Source organism: Herpailurus yagouaroundi, unplaced genomic scaffold (assembly GCF_014898765.1).
Source record: "Herpailurus yagouaroundi ecotype Mexico unplaced genomic scaffold, PumYag 28, whole genome shotgun sequence".
Classification (NCBI taxonomy): domain Eukaryota; kingdom Metazoa; phylum Chordata; class Mammalia; order Carnivora; family Felidae; genus Herpailurus; species Herpailurus yagouaroundi.
In genome coordinates this window covers 99,844,354-99,856,654 of record NW_024412376.1, presented here as the reverse complement: position 1 = coordinate 99,856,654, position 12,301 = coordinate 99,844,354, and the positions used below count along the sequence as shown (strand labels likewise).

Genomic DNA, 12,301 nt, shown 5'->3' with positions numbered 1-12,301 from the left:
ATATATGTATATATGTATATATGTATGTATGTATATATGTATATATACATATGTATATATGTATATATGTATATATGTATATGTATATATGTATATATGTATATATGTATATGTATATATGTATATATGTATATATGTATGTATGTATATATGTATATATATATATATATGTATATATGTATATATGTATATGTATATATATATATATACGTATATATATATAAGCAAGTAAGTAGGCAATTCCAAAACAGTATTATGAGAACATACAAAGGGGATCCTAACCCAGACTTTGGGCTGGGGATCGTGTGTGGTTAGGGGTTTTCAGGAGAAGTAGTTTCACTGTTAGACATTCAAAAGAAATAAATCTAATCCAGATCAAAGATAGATGGGATTGAAGCAAGTGTTCCAGGTGTAGGGAAATGTCCATAAAGACCAGAGGTAGAAGAGAATATGGCACCGCTGAAGAGCTAATGGGTGTAGTTAGAGCCTACAGATTGAGAGCAGGGAGAGGACAGACTGGAGAGGCAGATAGGGCTGTACCATGTAGGGACTATGAGCCCCCATGTCCTGGAATCCAATTTTCTGTGAGGGCAATATGGAACTATGGAAGGATTTAAAGCAGTGGAATGGCCTCACTAGCCTTCCATTTTAGAAAAGAATCTCAGGCTGTAGTGTAAATAACTGAAGAGAAGGACTGAGACTGTGGTCACATTTATATAAACTGAAAGTGATGCACTGAGGTAAGAGAACAGCAGTGGGGATGGAGAGAGGTGGATACATTCAGGATACCTGTGGAGGTAGAACTACTAGATTCGGTGTTTAATTGGATATTGCAGAAGAGTCAAGGATTACCCCTGGGAAGCATGTTGGAAAATGGTAATATTTGCTGAGATAAAGAACAGGTGATAGACTGGAGATGGCCATGAGGGCGGGGAAGGGGCACAGTTTTGTAGAATTTGAGATGCTAAAGGAAAACCAAAAAAAACATACTTCCATCTGGCCCTTGGCCATGTGTAACAGGAGCTCAGGGACACATCTAGGCGAGGTGCAGGATGTACAGTCCTCGATCTAAATGTCGGTGACTAGTAACCCCCAGCCCACAGGTGCAGAGACACAGCCCTAAAACTGATATAAGGTACTTCCTCAGAGTCTCTTGAGACTGGTTCTGTTCCCCTGCCTTTGGCCAGGCACTGATTTCATTCCTCGGCATTTTGATTGCATTGGATGATAGAGGAAGCTCATTTAGATTTGTTATGTAGCTGGTATTTGCAAGCAATACCAGACACTGGTGCTCTCTGGGAAATGGAGGGAAAACTAGCACAATGTAGAAGGAGCTATGGTACCTCAAGATACATATCTGTGCACAGCCTGTGTCAGATGCCCGAGTCCCAGAGCCTGCTTCCCAGAGATAGTGACTATACCACCTCGGGTCACTCTCGGTCACATTGCCCTGAATGTTCTTCAAAGGATTCACCACTTTCTGAAATTAACTTACTTATTTGCTTGGTTTACTACCTGTCTCCCCTCCACCCCTGTAAGTTCTTATCTGTCTGACTCATCAGAATCTCCTTAGCACCTACATAAGTGCAAGGCACACAGCTGGCGCTTAATAAATATTTGTTAAGTGAATGAATAAGCGAGTGCTCCCTGGTGAAAGGGCAAGTAGAGCCAGACAAAGACTGTTTTCTGAGCACAATAGAAACTCAGTGCTATAGCTCCTGCCAAGTAAAGGAAGTCACGTGTTGCAAAGTGTTGGTATTAAAGACCTTTTTCACTATCTCCTTTGAAGGGGAACATTTCCTTATTTTAAAAATACAAGACTGATGTCCTCTGACAAAAACCAGACTTTAAACAGCTGCAAAACGAGTCCTAAAAACAAAATTGGTCAGAAATACACTGTTTCTATCACAGACAGAAAAAAGAAAAGGGGGCGGGGCCTCTACCACCACCACAGCGGTATGGAAATAACAAAAGGACACATAAAAGCAGCTGCAGATACTCCATTTAGGGAGCAGTTTGTTAAGGGAAAGAAAAGACTACAGGTATTTTTATCTTACCTTACGTGTAAAAATACACTGCTTGTCTCCGACACAAAAGCAGAGACGCGCTGCAGCCAGCTTGTACTGGCTCATACCAGCTGTGAGAGCCAGTTGTTATATTTTGAGAACAAGGTGTTAAACTCTTGGCAGTTTGAAACCAGCCATGGTGGGGGTATATATACCACAGAAATCAGAAAAAAAAGAAAAACAAAAACACAAAACACCGTAAATCAGTTTCCCCTCGTCCCCAAGAGCCAATTGCTAAACACTCCCCAGCATACCACTGCATGAATTCGAGCCCTGAAAGTGGGTGAGACCCCGCAGGAGATTCCGTGATGTGAAAAGAAGGCCTAAGCCAGAGGCCTGAGGAGCATCCAACATTTGAGACAAGCTAGAGAAAGAGACGAAGTGTTAAAGAGGCACGGGAAACCCCCAGAAATGGAGGCAACATAGAGTTTCAATCGTCAACCTTGCCAAATGCTTCCAAGAGCCTCCATTACTTTGCTCGGGATGCGGTAACAAAGTACCACAAACCAGTGGCTTACACAGGGAAATTTACTTTCTTAAAAAAAAAAATTTTTTTTTAACGTTTATTCATTTTTGAGAGACTGAGAAAGACCGAGCACAAGCCAGGTAGGGGCACACAGAGAGGGAGACACAGAATCTGAAGCAGGCTCCAGACTCTGAGCTGTCAGCACAGAGCCTGATGAGGGGCTCAAACTCGTGCACTGTGAGATCATGACCTGAGCCGAAATCAGACACCTAACCGACTGAGCCATCCAGGCGCCCCATAAATTTACTTTCTTTTAGATGTGGAGGCTAGAACTCTGAAATCAAGGTGTTGGCAAGGCCATGCATCCTCTAAAGTTACCAGGGAAGGATCCGTTCCAGGTGCTCTCCCAGCTTCTGATTTCCCTGTGGCAGCGTTTACTCCAGTCTTCACACAGTGCTCTCTCTGTGTGCATATCGGTCTCCAGATTTCCTCTACTTGCAAGGACATCAGTCATAATGGATTAGGGCTCCTTCCATTCTGGTACGACTAGTTCTTAACTAATTATATCCTCAGTGGCACTATTTCCAAATAAGGTCTCATGCTGGGATACGGGGTTAAGACTTCAATGTATGAATTGTGGGGGACACTGAGAAATTAAACCCATGACTGAGACCCAATAAGATACAGACTGAAAGGTGTTTATTGGATTTTGCCACAAAAGGCCATTGTGATACTGGAGACATTGATTTTATGATACTATGATAGGGACATCGTGAAGGTGGACCAAGGAAGGAGTGGGCAGGCAGTAAGGAAGGCCACAAAGGGGAAGAGAGAAAGAGGGCAGTTACTGCAGAGGCATACATACAGGGTGGTGTTTGAGACAGGAAAGACTTGAGATTTTTCTACACTGTGGGGAAGGACTCAGTCAAAAGGGAGAGATTAAATACGGGGGAGAAGAGAAGAGATGACTGATAGAGCAAAGTCCTTGGGGAGGCTACAGGGCACACAGCAGAGCTAGAAGCGCTGGCGTGAGGAGAGAGAAAGGAAGAAAGCTAGACGTGGCCATGGTATGTATGCAGATTTGGTGGCAAGAAGAAAAGGAAGTTCTTGTCCAGTGACTTCATTTTCTTTGGGAAACAGAAAGGTGGTCATACATGGGTTAAAAGTGATGAGGTGGAAATGGGATCAGAGTTGTAAGGACGTGGAGAATGAGAGAGGCAGAGAAATGAAGAATTGAGGGGTAGCCCTAGGGCCAAGTAAGTCTGGAGGCCACGAATTTATAGGGCAACCCATGTGTCTGGGACATTCCCCTCTGCCCCAAGAGCTAATAGCCCAGCTATTTAGGGAGGCACACTGAGACAGCAGGCAAAGACAAATACAAAAAAGTGGCCTATTAATAGGCACTATAATTCATAATTAGGCAATATTTTTCCTCCCCAGACTTCATGGTAACCTTCCCCCGAAAAGGGAAACTGTAGCTAGGTTCGGAGCTATAGGTTTGGGTTTGGCAGGAAGAACCATGGAGCAGCAGTTTGGGGATGTTATCACAAGAATGATTCATGTGGCAAACCAAGAAGCCCAAATGAGATGTGGAAGAAGGAGAGACAGGAAAAGGCTGTCCAGTGGAGGTTAAGTAACAAATAGTTGTGGTGGATCCACAGAGTGAAAATGTAAGAGGGTAAAGAGTGTGGCCCAAGAATGGGAGATTTTCATTTACGACTTCAGATGTTAAAATGTTCTTAATGATGAAAAGAGGCATGGCCGTGGCATGAAGTGGTTGAAATGGGGTGAAGCGGTGTGTGCTAGCAAGCTGGCTCCCAAATAGCAAGTGCCCTGTTTCTTAGCACTTGCCAATTTCCGTGGTGTAAATACCCACCAGGGCTGATTCAAGATGGCAGCATTGATGCCAGTGAATGTGGAATTGGGAAGAGCTGCACACATTTCATAAGATAGTACAAGCTGGTTCCAATATAACAGTGAGTGACGAGTATTATGAAGCATGGGTGTGAAGAGATTGAGAGACAGTTTATGCAAGTGCATTTGAAGTCATCTAGGATGACGGTGGAACGTGGGAGGGGAGAGAAAACTGTGAAATCAATGCCAATCTTTCATCGATAAGGAGAATGAGTCAGAATAAAGCACAGCGCAGTGATAAGGAACATAGGATGAGAGCCAGACATAGAGGAGTGTACCTCACACTGGAGTCACGACCGTCATCTCTAGCATGCACTAGGTTTGTGCAAACTCAGTGTTTTGGACACCTGGCATAAAATATTTTACTCGATCCCGAAACAAACCAGAGAGGTAGGTATCATTATTATCCTCTTTTTACAGACAAGGAATCTGAACAAAAGGAGGCTATTGCCCAAGGTAACAATCCAGTAGGGATTTGAACTACATTCAAAATGGTGGGCAATCACCTAGAAGGTACATTGGTGAATGGGAAAAGGGCTGCGATATTGGAGAATGCATAGTTTCTACCCCAAAGGGCTACCTCAGGGAAGTAGCCACGTCTCTTTCTCCACTTGGGTCTTCAGAGAAGAGCCAAGTTTTAGCTAGGGTGGGAATAGTCTGTGAGGAGGATAAAGCAGGGGTACTATGCAAAGGGCTCCAGAGAGCACAATGAAAGGTTTGGGAGAGAAGGGAACAATGAGCACTTAATCAGGGAGAGAGTGCTTCTTGGGGGTCAGGAAATGTGAGTCTATGGCTTGTAACTGTTCTCAGTTCTGTTTCTCTGGCTGTGGTTCATTCTCTCAGCAATAGGCACGCAGAGGGCCTGAGGTTATTTCCAACATCAGTTTTCAAAATGTGCACCTGACGTTGATTATAAGTGACTTTCCAAATAAGAAAAGCAATTTTGTCCATGAAGATGCAGGAATCTGATTACTGAAAGTCATTATTAATAACTATTCATCAGACTGGCAAAAAGGAATGAACTTTGCTGGAAAAAAATAAGCAAACCTTTATGAAAAGCAAGCACAACTGCATTATTACTGCTGTCGACATTTAGCACCACCTTTCCCGCTCTGTAGTCCCTACGAACTCTAGCACTGACTCGCACTCTCCTTTTTTACCTCGTGTTAGAGGACTGTGCTTGTGTCTGTATCTTGTTTGCAGTGTGGGCTTCATTGCCAAGATGGTAACCACTAGCCAATGTGGCTAGGATTTGAAATGTGGCTAGTCTGAATTGAGATGTGCTAGGAGCATAAGATAGACCCCAGATTTTGAAGACCTGATGTGAAAAGGAGTGTAAGAGATCTCATTAATATTTTTATATTGATGACATGTTGAAATGATAAACTTTGGATATTTTGTGTTACATAAAATATATTATTAAAATTAACTTCACCTGTTTCTTTTACTTTTAAACGTGACTTACCAAAAAAAATTTGTTTTTATTTTTTTTAATGTTTTTATTTATTTTTGAGAGAGAGAGACAGAGAGCAAGCAGGGGAGGGGCAGAGAGAGAGGGAGACACAGAATCCAAAGCAGGCTCCAGGCTCTGAGCTATCAGCATAGAGCCTGATGCTCAAACTCACAAACTGTGAGATCATGACCTGGGCCGAAGTTGTATGCTTAACCGACTGAGCCACCCAGGCGTCCCACCAAAAAGTTTTAAATTGCACATGTAGTTTGCATATGAGGCTCACGTTCTATCTGTTGAGCAGTGCTGGTCTCAACACTCCCTTCTTTGAGGGTCAGTGCCTGTTCAGAGCTCTGCACATCGGCTTAGGAAGTTTTTGATCAGGTTCTTGATTACCTCTGGGAAGAAGGCAAACTGAAAAGATGTTCCTTTCCAATTCTAGATTGTTCTATCATTGGCACTTAAGTTCTGCGCACTCTACGTTCTCTAACTGCAAATGTGGAAAAACAAAACAAAACACATCTGTTTGCTGTGATGGGAAACCAGACCACGCCATCTGATTAAATTTGCTTAGGATTCTGTTGAAGCACCTCAGAGGTTTGGGCCCCGATTCTCCTACTCTCGGGTCAGTGCTTCTTTTCATTATATCAATCTCCTCAATTTGTTTCTGGACAATCTTTTTCCTCTATACCCTACCCTACTGCTTTAAGAAATATAAACTTCTTACTTTGTTTTTGTATAATCTTGTCCCTGCAATTAGTATCTAGGTCCAGACTCTGCTCCTTCATGAACAGCTGACTGACTAGGGGCCAGTTACAGAGTTTCCCTAAACCTCAATGTTTTCTTTTCTTTTAATTTTCAATGTTTATTTATTATTGAGAGACAGAGCGTGAGCAGGGGAGGGGCAGAGAGAGAGGGAGACACAGAATCCGAAGCAGGCTCCAGGCTCTGAGCTGTCAGCCCAGAGCCCGATGTGGGGCTCGCACCCACGAACCGTGAGATCATGACCTGAGCCGAAGTCAGACGCTTATGCAACCGAGCCACCCCAGCGCCCCTCTTCATTTTTTAAAATGGAGATGATAATATCACTGACCTCATAGTTTTGTAGGAAGGAATAAATGCATTAACACCTAGGAAATGCTACGAATGGGGCCTGGCATATGACAAAGGCTCAATTATTTTAATTACCCTCTCCTTATTACTTGAGCTTTCCTCTGCTCAGCCGTTGCCATCTTTGCCTGAGCGGCTTCCCCTTTGAGGAACGGTACCAGAACAACACCCATCTCACAGCTATTAAGCTTAGTGTTGCCTTCTGAGATGGCCAGGTCACTTTGGGCACTGTGCTAACCACCCTGGCGAGAGGGACTCTCAGACCCTCATTCAGAAGCTAGGTCTTAGCTGAGAGCGAGAGGGAGGGAGCTCCTGCTTATCTGAGCCTCAGTCTTTTCAGATCTCGCTGGGAATAGTATGGAAGGGCTTGCAGATGCCCCTGAAGAGCAGGCATGAAGACAGCCGCTGCCAAGGGAGTGGACTGGTGTGGTCAGGAGCCCGTATGAGCAGGAATACACGGAGTTTTATCTACTGCACAATATAGTCTTTTGGTTTTCATTATCCTCCAGCTTTCAACCAAAAGGTGGGGCCAACAGGGAAGAAAGAGTGCTATGGGAGACACGAGACAAAGGTATCACCCTTGCTGCACTGCAGACTGGAAATTCTGCGTGTTTTGGGGGTGGGGAGGATGAGGATGGAGCTAGTCCATGTGTTAGCTTGACTGCAGGGCCATCAGGCCTGGACCCTAAAAGTCATGCTGTAGGTTTTTTCCTTTGGACGTGTTTCTCCAGGAAGAATCCCCAGATGCCCTTCCTTGGGGAGGGGTGGGCACAGGCTAGCTGCAGCAGCAGCAGCACAGGACTTGAGTTCTCCCGTTTCAGGAAAGTGGTTTAGTCAGTGCCTCTGTTTTTAGCAAGGCACCCCCAACACCCTCTCTTTTCCTATCATCACCCCCCCCACCACTTCCCAAGCTAGCCTGAGGTGCTCACACATGGGGCCCTGTAGTTTAGCATTTCTGCAGAGTAATCTGTCTCCAACCACCTGCTGTGTGGTATTCAGCTTCCTATTCCCAAGGGGAAGGGCAAAACATGGGGGTTCCTCTCCACCAGGAAATTCTCCCTCTGCTACCCCAGGGAAACATGGAGGTTAACTCTGATGGAAAGAAACACACAGAGAACTGGTGAGTGGTTAGCAATACTCCTCATTTTCCAAGAAGAAGCAATGAGCTTAAATTTTGAACACTGTGTGTCAAACACTGTGCTAAGTACTTCTATATTGTCTCATGAAGTCCTCAGAACAATCCCACCAAAAGGCTTTAGAAGTTCTATTCTACAGGTGAAGGAATTGAGGCTTGGGGTTGCCAAGCAACCTGTAACAAGCAAGCCACCCAACTCTGGCAGAGATGGGAATCAAGTTAGTGTAGTCAGACTGCCAATCTCTTAACCATTAGGCTACCTGCTTTTATGGACAGAACAAATGACTGAAATTAGCAATGGCAGTTCAGCTGACAGAGTGGGCACAGAAAGGACAGGGTGTGGGTGTTTGGCAATGATGAGATTCCCAGCTGTGTGTGTTGGCTGAGGTGTGGCCATCTCTGGAGGCTCTCATGATCTAGATGAGTGGCCTAGACGACCTGGGACTGTCCCTGAAGCTCCCTGTCCTGGGATCAGCCTGCATTTAGGAGGCGGGGGCAGTGAACATGCACCAGTTTGTCTCTTTCAGGGGAGAAAAAAAATTACAGCTGATTTTGCAGTCTCGTGTTGGAAAAATATCTTTTTATTAAGGCTCTGTAAGTCACTGCAATAGTCTCCTAGGTCTCCTTTACTTAATATTTAGATTTTTTTTTTAAGTTTATTTCTTTATTTTGAGAGAGACAGAGGCAGTGAAAGTCGGGGAGGGACAGAGAGAGTGGGGGAGAGAGAGAATCCCAAGCAGGCTCTGCAGTCAGCACAGAGCCCCATAAGGGGCTTGAACTCATGAAACCGTGAGATCATGACCTGAGCCCAAACCAAGAGTCGGAGGCTTAACCAACTGAGCCACACAGGTGCCTCTAATACTTAGATTTTTTAAAAAATATAGTGTAATCCTGGAAATCTCTGTACCTTGTGCTCAACTTTGCTGTGAACCTAAAACTGCTCTTTGAAAGTTTATTTTAAAATATATAAAATTATATTTTACACACACATACACACACACAGCACACACACTTACTCTTCTTTGAGACTTTTAACATCTGACTTCTTTTCTTTTTTCCTTTTAACCTTCCTAACAGAGTTTAAGCGAAGGACGCCTGGTCCACAATCTTACCTGTCCTACACTGTGCTGCAAATTCAAGGGCTCACAGGCTCCAGGTACACTGCCCGAGTCCCCTCCTCCAGAAGTGTTTCTGGGGCAGGTGGCAAGTTTCTTTTCCAAATTTCCCCGTAATACCTGGCCCTCAGTTGGCGCTCAGGCAGCACTCGCTGAATGAATGCAGGCGGGAACGAGCGGTTTGGGGGCGGCTGTCACAGGAGAGGGAGGGAGGAAAGGCGGGATGGAAGGAGAGAGGCAGAGACAGAGAGATCAAGGTTCCCGGGCGTGGCTGTCAGGAAGACAGGACCCAGGGACAGGCAGAGGCCGGCGCTTACCCCAGGAAGGTGAGGAACCGCGGGTCCGTGGCCAGGTTGGCGTCGATGGTGAAGGACAGGAAGGCGGGACTCACCAGGTGCACCGGCCGCTCGGTGGAGAAGTCCAGCTCCGCGGCGGCGTCCGCCTGCGCGAGTCCCATCGGGGCGCGCGGGGAGAAGGGGCCGAGCGGCCCCAGGAGCAGCAGCAGCTGCGGCAGCGGCGGCCCCGGCTTCCAGCGCAGCGGCATCTCGGGCTCACCTGGCCGGCCCACCCGCGGGGCGCCTCGCAGCGGGAGCCGGGACCTGGCGCACTTCCTCCCGCCGCGCCACAGCGCCCTTTTCTCCCTCGCGCCTCACCCCTCCCACCGCGCCCTGCAACCCTCCCACTCCTGCCCTGCATCCCTCACCCGGCTCCCTCTTCTCGCCGCCCCGCCTCCCCCGCTCACTCCCACTTCCTAGCACGCTTTCCCCTCGGGGCCGGTCACGCCCACTTTCGAAATCACCCACTCGCGCTCGGAGGGTGCGGACGTGGCCGGATACGTGCGTCCAGGAGGCCTGGAGGGGGAGCGCTCGCGGACCAGCGCTGGGCATCCCGAACCCCGGAGCGCAGGGTCGTGGCCCGCGTGCCCCACTTCCAGGCGTCATCGGGGTGGCGCCGGGTCTTCTGACCCTCAGCTAAAACCTCCAGTTGAGCCTTCGTCACTCCCCCTCGCATCTGGCTCAGCAATACTTGCTTGTCACTTGATTAACCGTGTGTCCTTTGACCAGAGAGCTGTTTCCCAGGCGTATTACTTTTACGTGAAAAAATCTGACCTGGGCGTCGGCTCACCTACAGCTAGAAAGAGATCAACCCTCAAAAATTCCTCACCAATTTAACCATGGAAACAGTGCTGGGCAGAGCCTTAACCTGTCAGGTGCTCCAGCACCTGAAACTCAGGCCGTGAAGCCTCCAGACAAGTCCGGGGTAGTGACTGTCTCTTGAATTTGGAGCCAATGCCAAATTCCCCCTCTGTACATTTATCTTTAGCTGTTGGGCAAACTCCAGTTTTCCCCTGGTGCCTTACACTGATAAATAAGGGTGACTAGCACCTCGCACTTAGGGCTTACTCTAGGCCAGATGCCCTAAGAAGTGCTTTACTTGTATTCTCTTCATTCCCACAACTCTGCCAAGTGCACTTTATGCCCCGTTTACACATGAGGGCCCGGGCTCTGTCCAAGTGTCAAATTGGGATGTGAAGAAAGTTACACAAACCCCTAGCAAATGGCAGCCTGTCTCAGCTGAAACATAACTTCCTCAAAGAAGCTATGCCTGAACCTCCAGGCAGCTGAATGTCCCCATGACACACTCTCACCGCACCCCGAATTGGCTAGAACTTACCACATTTGCTAGTATTGTGACTATTGCTCCCATATTGGGCTCATCTGCTACATTACAGACTCCATGAAAGCAGAGATGGGGTTTGTCTTGTCCATCGCACTCACTAAACCTCATGACTTTGTGCTTGGCACTTAGCGGGCTTCCAATAAATATTTGTTGAGTTAACAAGTGAGTGACACCAAAACCCTTAGAATTTTCTACTGAGATTGCACCACCTATAAAGCAATCAATAAAAATGGATTGGGGGCACCTGGCTGGCTCGTTCGGTAGAGCATGCAACTGTTTCTTGATCTCAAGATTACGAGTTCAAACCCCATGCTGGGTGAAAAGCTTACTTTAAAAAATAGGTAAATAAAAACGGATTCTTTTAAAATGTATATCTAATTTGCATAGATGTGTATATTAGGGAACTTAAATTTAACTATATAGTTAGTTGAGGAAGGTGACGGTTTCAGAATTGTGTGTATCAGTTACTACTTTGCAACTTGAATGAAATTTATATCCTGCAACTATACATAAGAAAAAAATTCATACATAAACCAAGTTACCAGGACATCACATGCAAGTGGAAAAGCAGATACCTTGGCTCTTTCTCTGCCTTGCCACGACATTGACCCTACATGCCATCCCAAAGGGCAAACGTCACAACAGTTTCTTTGGAATATTTGGGTGATTCGAAAAGTGGATCATTGCCAGTTTTCTAAACAGTGAGTCCTCATGACATCCTGAGATGTGGACCAATGCAGTTGACATACAAGTTACTAATATAGAAACTGAGAAAACATAAATGAGGAAGCAAAGGAGAGCAACTTGCACGCGTGATGGTCTGTGTTGTAGATGACATGAGTTTCTGGCTCCTGGATCTAAGTTAGTTTGATCCATTATGCCACAGGAAAGGACTACATAGGTGCATAGCAGGGAGGGAATATGCAGCAAAATTAATAGAAATTATCATTTCCGAGACACTTTGTCATTGGATACCTTACTTTTTTTTTTTTTTCAACGTTTTATTTATTTTTTTTGGGACAGAGAGAGACAGAGCATGAACGGGGGAGGGGCAGAGAGAGAGGGAGACACAGAATCGGAAACAGGCTCCAGGCTCCGAGCCATCGGCCCAGAGTCCGACGCGGGGCTCGAACTCACGGACCGCGAGATCGTGACCTGGCTGAAGTCGGACGCTTAACTGACTGCGCCACCCAGGCGCCCCTTGGATACCTTACATTTTTATGGCAACTTCCAGCTTATATACATCCTAGCTAGAGCCCTTCTACATGCATCCTAGACCTGCAGCTTGAAAGGCTGGGTCACTTTTTCAAACTCCCAGAGCCTCAATTTCCTCATCGGTAAAGTGGGAATAATAATGCATATTTC

General features: G+C 46.1%; 1 protein-coding gene across 2 annotated transcripts in view; it reads right to left on the bottom strand.

The window, feature by feature from the left end:
- HPSE (heparanase) overlaps positions 1-9,894 on the bottom strand; it is a 39,972-nt gene extending 30,078 nt beyond the window's left edge. For both annotated transcript variants that reach the window (XM_040479523.1, XM_040479524.1), the window contains exon 1: positions 9,574-9,894. In XM_040479523.1, coding sequence (XP_040335457.1) covers positions 9,574-9,800 — 227 coding nt within the window. In that variant the 5' untranslated portion in view covers positions 9,801-9,894. The remainder of the gene's footprint in view (positions 1-9,573) is intronic.
- Between the last annotated feature and the right edge of the window lie 2,407 nt (positions 9,895-12,301).